Source organism: Capra hircus, chromosome 5, assembly GCF_001704415.2.
Source record: "Capra hircus breed San Clemente chromosome 5, ASM170441v1, whole genome shotgun sequence".
Classification (NCBI taxonomy): Eukaryota; Metazoa; Chordata; class Mammalia; order Artiodactyla; family Bovidae; genus Capra; species Capra hircus.
In genome coordinates this window covers 24,494,926-24,513,556 of record NC_030812.1, presented here as the reverse complement: position 1 = coordinate 24,513,556, position 18,631 = coordinate 24,494,926, and the positions used below count along the sequence as shown (strand labels likewise).

Below are 18,631 nucleotides of genomic sequence, written 5' to 3'. Positions count from 1 at the left end.
AAATTTTTGTAATACTTGCCCAGACACTGTACTTCTCTAAATGTCTTTATATTAAATTGTGTTAACAACCTTGTTTGGTTAGTTTCTGACAAATGGTCCCAAAGCTGTCAAGCTACAATGTAAGTCCTTTCCACATTAAGCACCTGTCTAGATAGACATGTTATGAAATGGAAGAGAATATATAAATGTTTTAGTTGAAAATTAAAACACCTAAAAATGTCAGCTCCTTTTACATGTATATATGAAGGCAGGAGCAGGGGTTAGGAGCACAGGCTTTCCTGTCAGACCGATCTGACTTTCCTTCCTCTACTACTAAACTGCTAAAGTGACAATGAGTAATTCTTCTTATCAGTAATACAGGGACAGTGATTCCAATTTCACAGGATTGTTGTGTGGATTACATAAAATACATACAAAGGTCGCAATCATGTAAGAAACTCAGTAACTGGTGGATTGCTCAGTACATAATTCTGGGACCATTCTTTAGTTTGAGGAGAGCACAGAAACTATTTTGCCTATGTATTCACTGAAATCAGTTTCACATAAACTAAAGAATTGATATAGAAAAATTCAAGGAAACGTGTATTCTCTTAGGAGTAATCATTATCACTAAAAAACCATAAAGGTATAATGAAAAATTTTAAATATCTGTGGACCTGTCAGAAGTCATAGAAGGCAAGTGAAGAGCCTTTCATTTGATGAGGGTGGAATGATTTGAGCATTTATGAAAGAATGACTAATGAGTAAAATATATAAAAATAAGAATTTAAAGTGATACTCAAAATTCACCTTTCATCATAAGTTGCTTGGGCATTGATTCATTGCTCTAAAATTGATAAATAAAAGGAAGAAAAATCAACCATCCATCTGCTTTTTCTGTACAGATTATATTTCTGGGTAGTCAGAGAGTTGAGCAGATTTTCTCATAAAAGAATTGTGGCTAATTCATGCATAAAGAATGTACACATTAACAAAAATAAAAACTGGTGACAAATAGGAAAACATGCAATATATAACAAAAGCCCAGTCTCCTAAATAATGTAGAGGGACTTTCCAGCTACAGAGTGCTTAATGTTTAACACATTTAACACAGTGGCTGGTAAAACTTGGCATCCTAGAAGTCTGTTCAGTAATACACTTTTCTTTTTTTTCCTCTATTCCTTAATAAAACATTAATTTTATCCTATGCAACTTTCAGGTTTGCATAATAAGTTTTGGAAATTACAGCAATATCAAAATTTTAATGCTGGAAGATCTTGAAAGCTCATCTAATTTAATATCCTTTTATAGGGAAGGCAACTGTTACAGGACTTGCCTGTTAGTCCTGGTTCGATCCCTGGTCAGGGAATTAGATACCACATGCCACAACTAAGACCTGGGGCAGGAAATACCTTTTTAATAAAAGAAAGCAATTGTTATGTGGATAGATAGCCATTATGTACAGTTTTTAGTTTAAAGTCACCTGTGTAAATATTAATATTTCCTAGGAATGTGCCTGATATTTTTAAACTTGTTCCCTCAAGTTTCTAAAAGCTCAGAGCTCTTTGATTTTACTTTCTAGATTTCATTTCTCTTTATATACTTTTCTTTTGGCATTTCACATTCTAGAATTAGATATTTAAGATTGAAATGTTAACTGATACCAATTTGCAGAATTTTAATTTTTTTTTTTTTAAGGCTGTATCATGTCAGGGAGATTTAAGTACATTGGCCAGTGTGGTTACATCATTAGCAAACCTTGGAAAAACTAAAGATCCTGCTCCAAATAGTAATGAAGTGTCTATGATTGAAAGCTTAAGCAATGGTGATACTTCTTATACCTCTTTGTGTGAATTTCATCAAGAAATGCAGACTAACGGTGATGTTTCAAGGTAAGATCTGTTTTGAGCATGTGTCCCTTTGCCAATTGTCCTTTAGTATCTCTTTAAAAATACTGTTATGTTAAATATTATTTACAGAAGTTTCAAAAAACAATTATTTCTATTAAACTTAGAAAATTTAAGTCATAAGTAAATTTTCATTGAAAAATTCTATTCACTATAAAATGATGTCCAGCAGGTTACATTGTAAATAATGAGCAATAAGTAAATATGATAAGATTAGAAATGTAGTCAAAATTCAGTTGGTTTTTTTTCCAATAAAGATGATAATTTGGGTCTGATTTTTCAAATGTTTTAGTTGCCAGATTTTATATTCTGTGTATTTAAAGTTTAACATACATCTTACTAAGCACTCATTTTTCATTTCTTCCACCAATTTCTGGTGATGAAAATAGGTTTTAAAAATTGGGTTGAATCCATTATAGTTTTAAGTTTACACTTCAGGAAACTTGTATCAGAATTCTACTTTTCATTCTTTTGCTATTAATACGTAGAAACCAACTTTTTTCAGGCTTTTTTCACACTCTGTTCTTCTTCTAAAATATTGAAGGAACTGCGTTTAAGAATCTCACTAAGTACTTTGTTGAACATGAGGTTTTAAAGAACTGTGGAAGCGCTCTCACTGAAAAATACAGGGAGCTATTTTGACTAGTTATTTACTAATATTAATTATTTGCCATCCTAATCTCAGATTCTTATAGTTCAGATATAGCTGTGTTGTGATAAGTTTAGAGTATTCTCTGCATTTTAAAATAAAATTAAAAACCTAACTTTGTGTTGTATAAAATAAAGTCAACTTAAGTTCTTGCCCTTGTTCTTCTAAATAACTTCTGTATGTAAAATAAATGGCCTGATACCTTGTTGTATCAAATATTTAACTTGTAAAATGAAGTGTAAGAATTTTTCTCCCCTTAAATCATATAAGTTTTTAAAAAAGACCAATTCTCTGGTAAAATATATTAATAATAAAGTTTTTCATACTGTACATTTGAAGTTTAATTTGTTACTTTTGGAGAGTGAGTCAGAGACATCACTGATATAGAATGCTCAGTGATATACCAAAGTTCTATTTTCCAAACAGTTTTTAAGGCCTAAATCTTAATTTCCGAATTTTATATAGAATTCTCATTTTATTGTGGAGATTGGCCAAGCTCACAGCTTCTGATGTCTCCTTATAGGGCATTTGACACTCTTGCAAAAGCTTTGAATCCTGGAGAAAGCACAGCCTGTCAGAGCTCAGGAGAGGGCATGGAAGGAAACGTACACCTAATTGCTGGAGACTCAAGCATAAATTACATCGAAAAAGAGGGGCCACTTCTCAGCGATTCACATGTAGCTTTCAGGGTATTTCTATATGTATATATATTTCATAATTTTTATGTTGTGTGACCATTTTGATTTTAATTGTCCTTTCAGAAGTCAAAATATATTTGTTGTGCTTTTAAACTCAGAGATACCCCAAATAGGATTCAAAACAGCAGCTAAAACATAAAATAACAGCTCAGTAAAACATCCTGTTTATATAGTACTCATAATATTAATTAATGTGTTTAAGATTATAAAAGCTAGCTTTTAGGACATTTGGACATGATTTTTTTTTGTTTAAACTCTGTTAGACATAGTTTGTTGATGGTAGTGTTCTTAAGTATTGGTGTTCATCATGTGTGGAATCCACTGGTTTTATTCAATGCCTAGCTACTACTGCTTTAGTGTAAATCAGTATCTAAGACCCAGATTTTCTGCTTTTACCATGTTAACTGCAAAGAACACAATTAATTATATAATGCCTCAGTTAGCTAGCTCTCCGCCTCATTTTAAGAAGGTTAAAACTATTTAATTTTTGGTTTTTAACTTTTTACACTTTAACCATCTGGAGAAGGTACATCTGTACTTTCTTTTTTGCTTCCTTAAATATGTTTATGATGGAAACAATACATGTAGAATACTAGAAACAGTACATGTAGAATATTAGAAAATAACATCTGGCATTTGATTTGTCATTCAGATAATATTCGAACTACAGCTATAGGGAGGCTGACCATTGAGACATTGAGACCCTTCGTTAAAATTCTACTGTTTCGATCCCTCTGTTTATCTGTTTATCCCTCTGTCCTCTGCCCACCCTGAGGACTGTTAGCAAATCATATGCAAGTGATTGAAAGTGCTTAAGAACTCCTAGTTAGCAGTGCATAGCATAGCAGTCCTGGACTCCCTGAGGGTAGTTGCTCATAACTTTACTGGAGATTATAAATTTCCATGGGCTTCTTATGAAAATATATACAGTTATCAAATAGATATGTGTGCTACTGGCAGAAATAGTGAACACAAAATAAATCGAACCCTGGCCGGGGACTTCCCTGGTGGTCCAGTGGTTAAGACTCTGCGCTTCCACTACAGGTTGGTCACGTGGGTTCCGTCCCTTCCTGAAACTAAGATCCCACATGCTGTGCGGTGCAGCCAAAAAAAAAAAAATCTAACACTGATCAAAGCTGCGTATGATAAAATTTATTCCTACAAAATATGGCTTGGTAGAAATGACTCAGAGAAAAGTCACATTTAAATAATTGTGACTGTAATTTGATATAGTTGACAAATGTATCAGGGAAACTAGTCTTTATGGAACATTTACCAAAGTTAATTTACATGAAAAAATCAGAAATGCTTTATTTGTACTTTACAAGAAAAAATGTTATGGGGGCTAGAGGAACAGGCAGTGAGAATAATCAGGGTCATCCTTCAAAAATTTGTTTTGGACAGATGAAATTAAAACATTTTTCTTTCTAGAATTGGCCTTGATATAATGCTGGAGGTTTATCTTGGCTTTAAGAAAATTATGTATGTAAAACAGATAAATTCTAAGCCATTTTTTCTCTATAAAATAATACAGTGTGGCAGTCTTTTGAATAACAGGTTCTAGTGTATATTGCAAGTGGTTTCAGTTTCACGATTAGAGCAACAGAGTTTTCAACATTGCCACCACTATTGTGTAAATCAGGGTGCATCTGTATCTTTTAGCCCTAATATCTAGTTTTTACATATTGTAAGTATTTCATTTGTTTTAGAATGATTTTAAACTACTTAGCAAAGGGTAGTCTTGTTTTTGCACCCTAATCCTACCCTTAAAACTAGTAATCTTTGGTAATTTCCCTGACTTTTCAGGGTTTTTTTTTTTTTCCTGCTCACCATAGGCAGTATGAAAATGTGTGATAGTTTCCAATTTGTTTTTTATATACTTATGTGTGGAAACAGTTGCATCCTAACAATTAAATTTATGATGCTTAATATCTACTTATTATAATTCTCTTAAGAATGATATTTTAGTTTATTGCTGTAGTAAACATTTCTCAAACATTTTAAAAATTATCTTTTCACATGTGAAATTTCAGCTGTTGATTGCCCTGTTTTGTTACTTGACACCATTTTGTAAGTAGACAAACCACTTATGGCTAACATTGAACAAAGGAAATTAATATTTTTTGCATTTTTAGCTAACATTTCCAGAGAACTTTGGTATCATTTCAATGAAAAGCTTTGATCTGTTTGGCATCATAGATACCTTTGCGAACCCGTTGAAAGCTGTATATTCACTCCCCAGAAAAATGCACATGGGCATTTCCACCTGTCCCCCAGCAGAGGTAGCTACTGTTAACTGTGTGGTGTATCTCCTCCTATCATATATACAATACACATAAAGTGTGTATCTATATACGTACACTGTTTTTAATATATATTGGTTCATCAGTATTATTTTTCTATTTTTCTGCTTAGATGTCTGAAATGTCTTTTCTATGCTGTCTCAGTTTATGTTACTAATTTTAATGCCTACTAAGTAGGCATGGATTATTCTTTCCTTAGTGATAGAAATTTGGGTTGTAGCCAGCATTTAGTTTTTCTGTTAAGAGCAGTACTGAAATGGACATCCTTGTATACGCTTTTTTGTGCATATATGCAAGTATCCTTTTGGAATAAAGATTTAGAAATAGCGTTGTTAGGTCATAGGATAAACTCAGTTTTAAAATGTTGATAGATACAGCCAATTTGCCCTTCATTTGGCCGGTACTCAGTTCCCTGGTGGCTCAGCTGGTGAAGAATCGGCCTGCAATGTGGGAGACCTGGGTTCAATCCCTGGGTTGGGAAGATCTCCTGGAGAAGGGAAAGACTACCCACTCCAGTATTCTGGCCTAAAGAATTCCGTGGACTGTATAGTCCATGGGGTTGCAAAGAGTCGGACATGACTGAGCAACTTTCACCTCACTTCAGTTTTATGTATTTGTTTCCCTATATAATCACCTATGCTTGGTATTACTGAACATTTTAATAATTTTAAAATAGGAGTTTCTTATGGATGAAATTACATTTAATTTATAGCAATAAAAGATCTGTTTAACAAGATTTTCAAAAATGCTTTGATAAGTATTCTGATGTAGGACCTTTATTTCCAACAGTGGTCACGCATTATCTAAGGTTAGCCTGTGACTGTTATGGCCACAGATACGTTTTATTTTTCCTGTAGATTAGATGGTAAGATTTTACATAGAAGCTACTTTTTGAAAAATAGAAAAAGCAAGTAGTTCTGAGCCCGATTTCCAAATGTTTTCAATGTGTTGAATTCAGCCATGCTCGTTATCTGGGAATGTGCCCTCTACAAATGGCATCAGCAGGTCACTTCACTCATTACTCTCCTATAATAAGCATTTGAATTTGTTATCCCCATAGCCTAGATGAAAGGGACATTTAACATAAAGGATTGCTTCTTGAATTAAATTTGTTGTATACATACTGTTAATGAAGAGAGGAAAGGAAAGACTTATTGTTGATGTGAAGACAGAAAGTAACTTTTAAAAACACACTGAGATACTGTTGTGGTTGGTATTTGTTAAGTGGAATTCTGCTTTATCTGAATATTGCTTTGTTAGAAACTCTAGTCTTTTCATTTATTCTAAATCCTGTTTTTAGCTGTCACATCCAGTGACTTGGATTATATCAAGATTTGCCTTTTTGGCTAATATGTTAGATAGTTACTTGACATGTTGACAGTTAAGTTTTTCAAAGAGTGCTCATTTCGAAGTGTCCGATGTGAGATAATTGACCTCATCCCTGTTCACACTAGCTCACCATGCCGTCTCCTATGCCTGAGTACCTGAATGTGCACTACATTGGGGAGTCTGCCTCCAGGCTGCTGTTCTTATCAATGCACTGGGCACTTTCAATTCCTTCCTTCCAGGCTCTAGGGTAAGTGTCTTGAAGTTCTTGAATATTAAGTGTGATTTTGTAGCACAGATGTACATGAGGCAGGAGCTTTTATTTTGGGAGAATTTGATTAAAGGGGGCAAACTGATACAGCATTATAACTTGAAATTTTATATGAAGAATCAGAGTGGGTGGTATTTACTGTATATTATTTTATGTGGAAGATTATCCATATTTCATAATTTGATGGAGTTAACAGTTTGAATGAAGTCAGTGCACTGGAGCCAGCATTTGTAATAGGCTGTTTTTGATTGGCTTAAATGAGGGAGGCTCTAGATGACTTGGGGTGTTGTTTCTCCCTGCCACCACTGTTTCAGTGTCATCTCAGGCTTGCTAATAAGGATCTGAAACTTGCATACACTGAATATGTCTGAAAATTGAAGTAATTGTTTTTTAATCATGGGGTTGGTTGCCCTCTAAAAAGGTAAGAAAATATAAATTAGCCCATAGTACCACTATGATGAGTTATAAGTTTGGTTGTATCTCTGAAGAGCATGTCTGTATTCTGTTTAGATTAGGTGGTAATGGAAAATGGTCTATTATGAGAAATCCAAGCTTTGTTTAAAGTTTGCCAGATTCTTCATATTGTTTTAAAGTAACTGGTTTGAAGAAGCAAAGAGACCATGGAGAAAGTTAAGCCCATAGTTAGAAAAGTATTGGTCAAGTTATAGGACCTTATTGTACAACAATGCCAATGTTATTTTCTAACGAAGAGGTATAACACAGGCCATCAAAAACTGACTTTTTAAATCTGTTTACTCTGTTCTTTTTTTGTGTGCTTTGTTCACTGGTTGATTACCTTTGACTTTCCTGTATAAAACTTTAGACTCAGAGTTTTCATTCCAGTCCCTAAGAAAGGAAATGCCAAAGAATGCTCAAACTACCTCACAATTGCACTCATCTCACACGCTGGTAAGGTAATGCTCAAAATTCTCCAAGCCAGGCTTCAGCAATACGTGAACCGTGAACTTCCAGATGTTCAAGCTGGATTTAGAAAAGGCAGAGGAACCAGAGATCAAATTGCCAACATCTGCTGGATCATCAAAAAAGCAAGAGAGTTCCAGAAAAATATCTATTTCTGCTTTATTGACTATGCCAAAGCCTTTGACTATGTGGTTCACAATAAACTGTGGAGAATTCTGAAAGAGATGGGAATACCAGACCACCTGACCTGCCTCTTGAGAAACCTGTATGCAGGTCAGGAAACAACAGTTAGAACTGGATATGGAACAACAGACTGGTTCCAAATTGGGAAAGGAGTATGTCAAGGCTGTATATTGTCACCCTGCTTATTTAACTTATATGCAGAGTACATCATGAAAACACTGAGCTGGAGGAAGCACAAGCTGGAATCAAGATTGCCGGGAGAAATATCAATCACCTCAGATATGCAGATGACACCACCCTTATGGCAGAAAGTGAAGAATTAAAGAGCCTCTTGATGAAAGTGAAAGAGGAGAGTGAAAAAGTTGGCTTAAAGCTCAACGTTGAGAAAACTAAGATCATGGCTTCCGGTCCCATCACTTCATGGCAAATAGATGGGGAAACAGTGGCTGACTTTGTCTTTGTGGGCTCCAGAATCACTGCAGATGGTGACTGCAGCCATGAAATTAAAAGACGCTTACTCCTTGGAAGGAAAGTTATGACCAACCTAGACAGCATGTTAAAAAGCAGAGACATTACTTTGCCAACAAAGGTCTGTCTAGTCAAGGCTATGTTTTTTCCATTGGTCATGTATGGATGTAAGAGTTGGACTATAAAGAAAGGTGAGCACTGCAGAATTGATGCTTTTGAACTGTGGTGTTGGAGAAGACTTCTTGAGAGTCCCTTGGACTGCAAGGAGATCCAACCAGTCCATTCTGAAGGAAATCAGCCCTGGGATTTCTTTGGAAGGACTGATGTTGAAGCTGAAACTCCAATACTTTGGCCACCTGATGCGAAGAGCTGACTGATTTGAAAAGACCCTGATGCTGGGAAAGATTGAGGGAAGCAGGAGAAGGGGACGACAGAGGATGAGATGGTTGGAGGGCATCACCGACTCAATGGACATGAGTTTGGGTAGGCTCCGGGAATTGGTGATGGACAGGGAGGCCTGGCGTGCTGTGGTTCATGGGGTCACAAAGAGTCCAACACGACTGAGCGACTGAACTGAACTGAACATTGTATTTTCAAATATATGAGTTAGTTATAAGGTTTCATAAAATATATTTGATATTTGTTTTTGTTTTTATAGACAAGAAAACAGCATATCATTGGTGAAAGCTTATTGGAATGAACTTTTTACTCTTGGTCTTGCCCAGTGCTGGCAAGTGATGAATGTCGCAACTATATTAGCAACATTTGTCAACTGTCTTCACAGTAGCCTTCAACAAGGTAAAAAGCACCTTATTTTTCCTTTTCTAGGATATAAGAAGAGACATCAGTTTTATAGTATTACGTTTAAAGTTAAGTATCAAAAGATAAATACCAATATCCTTTTTACCTTACATAATTTTTACATTTTGATAAAATTCATTAATCACCCAAAATAGTTTTAAATGAGAGTACAACAAAACTGAAACAAATGTATTTAAGTGCTATTTCTGATCAGGCCTCATGAATTTTTACACTTCAACATACATACCAAAGAAACCAGGGTACACTTATATAGAGGTAATCAACTATTTATAAATATATAGTTACCAACTGTTTTTAAACTGCTTTTCTTCGCTGTAGCCTTTTGAATCCCAAGGTAGGCTAAACTTTTTTTTTTTTTAATCAATTCATCAGTATGTATCCTTTCACTTAGACACAACTAAAGAGTCACAGAATAATCCTAATTATCTTTTTCCTTTTGAGGAGACAGGTGGGCAAGCACTGATTTATAAATGTTTTGTTTCAGAATGGCTTGTGACCATCCAAGAAGGTGCCCCTTCATCAAATGGGAAGAACTATTTTTTTTGAGTTCAAGAAAAAAATTATAGACAGAGAATTACATTTATTTCCTTTGCATATGCCGCTTCCCGTTGTTGGACGTTTTCCTTGAACTATCTGCTTCCCCTCCACTTAATGGCAAAGAATAACCTTAAGATCTCATCAGTAGTAGATATGCCAGAAGTCAGTACTACATAAACACAATAAATTTTAAGTTAGAACATACTATTTTACTCAACTTTTCTTTGGTCTTAACAGGGTTTTTTTGTTGTTGTTGTAGTGTTGGTAACTTAAATGTCTAGATGATTTTGCTCATTTTTCATTTTGCTTATTGATATAAACTTAAATCCTATTACCAAAATTTGAGTCTTTTGTAGTTGATCTTTATAGCTTATCTTCTCAAAGGTGTATCTTGGAAGGAAGCATTACCTTTAGGGCTTTTTATATTAACAGCCTGTTCTTTTTTTATTTTCTTGAATGAACAGTGTCTGAAGATCATTAATTAGTTTCATCTGAAGTTGCAGAGAGGGGCTTCCCTGGTGGTTCAGTGGTTAAGACTCTGTGCTCCCAGTGCAGAGGGCCTGGGTTCCATCCCTTGTTCAGGAACTAGATCCCACATGCTGCAACTAAGACCCAGCACAGCTGAATAAATAAATGAAACATTAAACTTACAGATATATTTAATTTTTAACATTTGATAAATTGATTATATTCAAAGCTGGAAATTAGTGAGGAGGAAATATGTTGGATAAAAATAGTCATGCATTTTTGCTGAACAGTAGAAGATTTTGTTTGTTTCTTTGTTTTTAATTAAAGATAAAATGCCAGCAGAAAGAAGAAAATTATTGATGGAACACATCTTCAAACTACAGGAGTTTTGTAACAGCATGGTAAAACTCTGCATTGATGGATATGAATATGCCTACCTGAAGGCAATAGTACTCTTCAGTCCAGGTATATAAACATTTATTTATTAAAAATACAGTGTTTGAGGATGTGGAGAAATTGCAACCCTCATACATTTGCCATTGGGAATGTACATTGATGTAAAGTGGAAACAACTGAAGTGTCCATCAAACAAATGAATAAACAAAATGTAATGTATATATAAATGGAATATCATTCAGCCATAAAAAGTAACAAAATTCTAATACATGCCACCATGTATAAACCTTGAAAACAGTATGCAAGTGACAGAAACCAATCACACACAAAAAAAAACCACACATATTAAGTATTTCCATGTATCTGCATTGTCTAGAATAGGCAAATCTATAGAGAGATTTGTGACTTCCTTGGTGTAAGGAGAGGAGAGAATGGATAGTGACTACTAATGGGTATTTCTTGGGGCCAACAAAGATGTTCTAAAATTAGATTGTGATGAGGGTTGCACAACTCTGAATATACTAAAAAACTATTGAATTGTACCCTTCAAATCTGTGAAATTTTTGGATGTTAGACATCTGGGTATGAAAAGGGAAATTGAAGAAATCAGTGAAATGACATAGACTTTTAGTCCTGTTCAGCACGTGAATGTTTAGGTATATTTTGCTAGGCATCATTAAAAGGCAAAAAGAGAGATGAAGATTGCTTTGTTAATGGGTTAAATTTCCAAACATCTTATGCTGCTGCTAAGTCACTTCAGTCGTGTCTGACTCTGTGCGACTCCATAGACGACAGTCCACCAGGCTCCCCCGTCCCTGGGACTCTCCAGGCAAGAACACTGGAGTGGGTTGCCATTTCCTTCTCCGAGCTCCCAGTAAATAGAAAAATGGGTCTCTTGTCTTTCTGCCAATTCCTAGTTTTTACATATAGTAAAACAACAGTAAAGCTCAACAATCAATTTTAGAGTAAGAAAAACTGACTCAGGCTCTGTATTCTTCATTTTGGTATATGTTTTTCTGTTACTGTATATCATCATAAAATTATCTGAGGAACCCTGCGTCTTACCACCTTCAGTGAGATCAGTAAGATAATTAAAGCTATTTTGTACTATTCTTCTGATGTTTTAGATAAATTAATAACATGTATCGCAATTATCACAACCAATTTGCCCCTTTAATTTTCCTTAAAATTGAAAGACCATAGATTTGACAACAGAATTATAATGTACTTTTGTTTTATTAAGTATTCCCTCTATTTCTGTTTGCTACTTCTCTAATTCTCCTTAGTCAGGATACTTTCATATTTTAGGCATAAGTTTCATGAAATTCTTTTAACATTTCCATTTCAGTGAAATATTTATTTAGATTATTTCATATTGCTATATTATTTTTCTGATAGAGATGATGTTTAGAGTTTATAATTTCATAAGTATCTTTTTATCCTAACAATGATGAAAGGAAGATTTTCTTATTAAAAAAATATAGAATATAGCATGTATGAGGGGGTGGGTGAAATGGGTGAAGGAGAATCATGAGGTACAAACTTGCAGTTATAATCAGGTCACAGTGATACAATTTATAACATGGTGACAGTAGTCACTATCGTATTGTAAACATGAAAGTTCCTAGAAAATAAACCTTGAGAGTTCTCATCATAAGAAAGAAGTTTTGTAGCTTTGAATGGTAGCAGATGGTAACTAGACTTACTGTGGTGATCATTTCACAGTGCATATGAATGTCACTTCATTTTGTTGTATACCTTAAACAGATACAGTGTTGTATGTCAGTTATACTTAAGTTAAAGTATGTATTATTATTTTAATGAAAAAAAATTTTAAAGAATATATTTTGAAAATGGGGGCTTCCCTCATAGCTCAGTTGGTAAAGAATCAGCCTGCAATGCAGGAGACCCCAGTTGGATTCCTGGCTTGGGAAGATCTGCTGGAGAAGGGATAGGCTACCCACTCCTGTGTTCTTGGGCTTCCCTTGTGGCTCAGCTGGTAAAGAGTGGGAGTGCTTCTGCCTGCGGTGTGGGAGACCTGGGTTCGATCCTGGAGAAGGGGAAGGCTACCCACTCCAGTATTCTGGCCTGGAGAATTCCATGGATAGAGGAGCCTAGGGTCACAAAGAGTCGGACATGGCTGAGCGAGTTTCACCTTCACTTTCATTCTGAAAATACTTCATTGGTTAAAAATACTTTTAACTAAACTTAGTCATTTCATTTTTTTGTTTCTATTGAAAGCAAAATGATCAAAATCCTTTCTGCTGCTGCTAAGTCACTTCAGTCGTGTCCGACTCTGTGCGATCCCATAGATGGCAGCCCACCAGGCTCCCCCGTCCCTGGGATTCTCCAGGCAAGAACACTGGAGTGGGTTGCCATTTCCTTCTCCAATGCATGAAAGTGAAAAGTGAAAGTGAAGTAGCTCGGTCGTGTCTGACTCTTAGCAACCTCATGGACTGCAGCCTACCAGGCTCCTCCATCCATGGGCTTTTCCAGGCAAGAGTAACTGGAGTGGGGTGCCATTGCCTTCTCAGAAAATCCTTTCTACCACTTTTGAAATAGAAAAGCTGTCTTATTTTATTTGAGCCAATGGTTTGATTTTATTAGATGTTAGAATACATATCTCAGATGAAATAGTTTTAAGGGTTTAAGAACAGTGCCTGGTATTTAGTGGGTGGGTTATTAAAACAGTATTTGTGGAATGAAAGAGCCACACATATGATCGGGCTTCCTTCTGAACTGGTTTTTATCACCTCTTCCATCTCCAGTTGGTATCTTAGTAAATGAGTATTCAGAACTAAGGTAACAGTATATTCTTTAATGTTTCAGATCATCCAGGCCTAGAAAACATGGAACAGATTGAGAAATTTCAGGAAAAGGCTTATGTTGAATTCCAAGATTATATAACCAAAACATATCCAGATGACACCTACAGGTATCTAGAAGTTAAATTCATCTTAAAAATTTTTGTGTATCTGTTTCCTTATTCTCCATTCCAAGTGTAATTAAATTTAGTCAGCTTTGGCCTTTCAAGTAGGTAATGCATTGTTGCAAGTACTTTATATGTACTCTTTTATATGAGGCTTCAGCACAGAAAGGTTAAGTAACCTGCTCAAAGTCACGCAATAAACAGCAGAGCCAGGTAGTTTGACTCTCACACCCAAGCTCTTGCTTCAGATGAAATAATGGGTTGAATTAGAAAAGTAGATGAAAAGTACATGAATAAAAAAAATACCATTAGCTTAGTTTATAATTAATGTTGAAATTTGGCTTATGGCATTTATAGCAAGGTGTTTCTTACCAGTGTCCTTTAATAAAATGAACTCAGTTTTTGAGTGATTAAGCATTTGGCTGTCAGAGCAAGAGCACCTGGGTTTAATGCCTAACCCTGCCACTTACTGGCTGTATGACCTTATAGAAGTTAATAGAAGTTATTTAATTTCTATTTCAATTTCTTTACTGTAAAATGGAGATAATAGTACCCACATTTTATAGTTAGTATAAGGATTAAGTCAGTTAATATATTCAAAGAGCTTGGTAGAGCAGTGCCTGTTACATAGTAAGGGCTATATAAATTTGTTTACTAATATTATTAACATACTTCAAACTAGTAAAAGAATATGTTACATATAATAACTTTTTACATATATTAGATAATAGGCTTATAAGCCAGTTCCATCATGAAAATCAGCTGTAGTTTATCTAACATCTAACCAGTTTTCCTACCCTACTTCCTACCAGTTCTGTGAATACAGCTCAGCTGGTGGGAACAAACAGGAAATGAGATATTTGAGCAGTATAGTACATGAATACAGAAAGATTACTTAATTCTGGGTCTGCCGGTTTCACTTGTTCTCAAGAGCGTAAGGCTTAGCGTGAAGGAAGGATAGATAATGCCACAAACTTTTTGAAAAGGTGGTTCTTTGGGTGTTGGTTTTGTTATGACCTTTTTTTTTTCAGTTTTTTAAAAGTTCAAAAGTTTTATACCTTATATAAACTAATGGGCTTCCCTGATGGCTGAAATGGTAGAGTCTGCCTGCAATGCTGGAGACCAGGGTTTGATCCCTGGGTCAAGAAAATACCCTGGAAAAGAGCATGGCAACCCATTTTAGTATTCTCGTCTGGAGAATTCCATGGACAGAGGAGCCTGACAGGCTACAGTCCATGGGGTCGCAGAGTCGGACACAACTGAGCAACCAGCACACACATACAAATAAATACAGTATTTAGAATTTGCCTCGTTTTGACTCTACACCTTCTTGCTGACCTCTGTGCCATTACGTTCCAGGTTCTTTGACCTCTGGAACTCTTTCTTAGTTTCTTATATTCGTAGATAGTTTATTATTAATTAATTACCTTTGGATAGCAGTTTTCAACTTATAATGTACTTTCACACGAGACATTGTCCTGCCTCACTAGCACAGAACCTGGCAGGGATCATTTTGTTGATTGTCACAACATTGTGAAAGAGACAGGGCGAGTAGTGGCTTCCACCCATTCACATAGCTAGGAAGTAGTTGAATCAGGATTTGAACCTAATGGTTTTGATTCTGTAATCTGTGCTCCCCATTAATTGCCTATTTTGGGCTTCCCTAGTGGCTCAGCTGGTAAAGAGTCTGCCTGCAATACGGGAGACCTGGGTTCGATTCTTGGGTTGGGAAGATTCCCTGGAGAGGGGAACAGCTACCCACTCCAGTTATTCTGGCCTGGAGAATTACAGCAACTACAGTCCATGGGGTTGCAAAGAGTCAGGCATGACTGAGCGACTTTCCACTTCACTTCACTTCATTGCCTGTTTTACTATTCCCAATACATTTTGCAAAGCAAAACCAAAAAAACTTATCATTGAGCCTCATGTATCCTGATAACACAAAACATTGCTGTTATAACCTTGAAAGAGTTCCTAAGCCATTAAACTTATACTTGATCCATGATTTAAAACTTTGTTCCATGGTTCATACAACCAACTAGAGGTAGCACAGCATAGCAGTTAAAAGCAAAGCTTTCCAAAGAAGTCTGTCAGACATCATATATATCCAGGTGACTGTCATATAGTTTAAGGCTTGAGAATACTAAAGGGTTTAAGTGTTGCAAACTGTTGATGATCTTTGTTTATGGCATTAGTATTCATGCAGAAATTACTAATATCTTTCCACTGAGTTACTCTTTGATTTACAACCTTGTTCGCCTTCCTTTTTTCTTTTGAGGTTGTCTAGACTACTACTTCGATTGCCAGCTTTGAGATTGATGAACGCTACCATCACCGAAGAACTGTTTTTCAAAGGTCTCATCGGCAATGTTCGAATTGACAGTGTCATCCCACATATTTTAAAAATGGAACCTGCAGATTATAACTCACAAATAATTGGTCACAGCATTTGAAGGCTGAGATCTCAGTTTAAAGTGATTGTTCTTTCCCAGAACACAAGAGGACACCAAATCGAACTGATTCCAGGGCATCTGGAAATTTTTACTTTAAAAGAGAAACCAAAAACCAAGATATTTTGATTTTACTTCCTTAAGAAGAATGTTTGAAGTGACTGAGCAGGTAGCAGGAAGTAGAATTTCCTTTCCTGTCTTATTTAAGTGAATAAAAAATACTATCAATTAATTCTTGGTTAAGATGACACCTAAAGCTGCCACCTCTTGGCTAAGATTTCTCCTTTTATTTTATAAAACAAATAAATAAGTCTCTCTTTTTTTTCCCCCAGAATTGTGTTCTATTCATGTTTACTTTCATTATGAACTAGTACAAACACTTAATCGCTAAGAAGGATCTTCTTGCATTTTACGCATCTAAAATATAATCTGTTTTAATTATCTGTCTAAAGAAGACTATTTTATGCTCAGTGGTATAATGAAAACACTGGGACTATAGGAGATAATAATTGAATATAAATATTTTTTTGTTTTTTGTAAATATCATGGCACCATTAGCATTTATCACCCTCATTGCTGGCAATGAGACATAGGCTATTTGTGATCTTACGAGCTGATATTTTTAGTGTTGTGTATTATTAGTTATAAGCACTTTTTATTTATGTATGTAGCAGAAAATTGTTTTTGAGAATAAGGTAGGGTTCATGTTTTAATATTTTTGGTTTACTGTGTTGTAAAAGTAATAGAAACTGATCGAGCGCCACAACTTTCAGTATTTCACAATAGATATTTAAATTGTTGCTGTTTATTCCACAGAAAGCATCTGTCATCTCTCCCTCTTTTCTGACCTGCATTTAGTTTCCTGACCCTTCATGGGATTTAGCCAGTTTCTTTTAGGTCACTGCAAATACCTCCTTTGTGAAAGTGGATTTATCATAGCCAGTCTGTGTTTTCAAGGTGAGTTAGTTATTTTAAAGCAATTGATAATTTTTTGAGACTTCAGTTGTTTAATATATGGAGGAATGTGCACTGATTTTTCACTCTAAAGGGGAAAGGGCTGTTTTAGCAATAGTATGAGCATCAGCCTGAAGCACTGCCTTGTTCTACCACAATGGAAACATTGTAGATTCCTTGAATGTCTTCCACAATAATGTTTTCCTTAGCAGAACATGATACTGTTAAGTATTTCTTTGCTATAACTTCGTGAGAAATTACTTTGTTATCTCTATTTGATTTTTTAAAAATACAGATATTTTATTGCACTCGAACATTTTTTACAAAGATTTTGCAGTAGAAGAGAAGCAGAATTTGGGGGAAGAGTATGGATTTTACTAATTGCTGCTTTATAGTAAATCAGAAGTTTTAAAGTATCAATTTACAGTCTTTACCAACTTAAGGGAAACTTTTTTTCCCTATTTAAAAGGTGATTTTTGTCAATGGGGTTTTTTTTTTCCTATAATTACAGCTGGGTAAACTACATTTAGTACAGAATACTCAAATGGAAAAATCAGTAGGTTTATACCTTTATAAACCCAATGAAGAAAGCCAAGGATTCAAGAAATTCTTTTAAGTAATGTACTAATTAAGATACATGTTTGAAGTATTTTTCCTGATTACATTTACAGTTGTATTTGGAAGTGTTTTTTAAAAACTACATTAAAATGTGGCCTGCATTACAAATTTGTTTTCTGCCAATATATTTGATTTCAGAGTCCTGTTTGTTCATTGTTTGGTCATCCTTTTATTTGTTTGTTCCATTGTTAAGAAATCTCTAGTAAGATTTATGAAAGTACTTTCAGGAAGCTAAAAGCATGGAAAACATTTCCATATCCCAGTATTTTAGGATGATTTACAGTTCAGTTTGAAGACTTGCAACTAAATATTACACACTGACCATTTATTTTCTTTCTCTCCTGAAATCTCAGTTAAGTGTAAACACAATGACAGATGAAATAGGAGAGAAGAAATCAAAGGCTAAGAGAGTTGAATAAATTTTAGGGAAAGAAAATGCAGGTAGAGAAAGAGCCAAAACCAAGGAAATGGTCATCTGAATGCCTGCAAAAGGTGGCACGTTGAGAAAGAAGCCAGTATACGTTGCAGTGTCCAGGAATGCTGTTTAGTACCTGGAGGAACCAGGTGCTCATTTTCAGAGATGATACTTGGAGCATTAAAAAGAGGATTGATTGCATATCTGCCTACAGAATCATTGAACTACCTTTCTCTTCGTTTATTGAAGTCAGGTGGCCACTTTCTTTTTCTTGTTTTTTGTCTTGTTTCTGGCTGCGCTGCACGGCATGTGAGATCTTAGTTCTCCAACTGGAGAT

At 35.2% G+C, this 18,631-nt stretch overlaps 1 protein-coding gene across 3 annotated transcripts in view; it reads left to right on the top strand.

Moving 5' to 3' along the window:
• NR2C1 (nuclear receptor subfamily 2 group C member 1) overlaps positions 1–17,987 on the top strand; it is a 40,800-nt gene extending 22,813 nt beyond the window's left edge. Inside the window, exons 8-14 of one of the 3 annotated variants that reach the window (XM_018047634.1) lie at positions 1,678–1,871; positions 3,059–3,212; positions 6,991–7,112; positions 9,364–9,503; positions 10,860–10,997; positions 13,758–13,863; positions 16,136–17,987. In XM_018047634.1, coding sequence (XP_017903123.1) covers positions 1,678–1,871; positions 3,059–3,212; positions 6,991–7,112; positions 9,364–9,503; positions 10,860–10,997; positions 13,758–13,863; positions 16,136–16,310 — 1,029 coding nt within the window. In that variant the 3' untranslated portion in view covers positions 16,311–17,987. Of the gene's footprint in view, positions 1–1,677; positions 1,872–3,058; positions 3,225–6,990; positions 7,113–9,363; positions 9,504–10,859; positions 10,998–13,757; positions 13,864–16,135 lie in introns of all 3 variants that reach the window. The other 2 variants (XM_005679828.3, XM_018047635.1) reach the window with 2 other exon arrangements.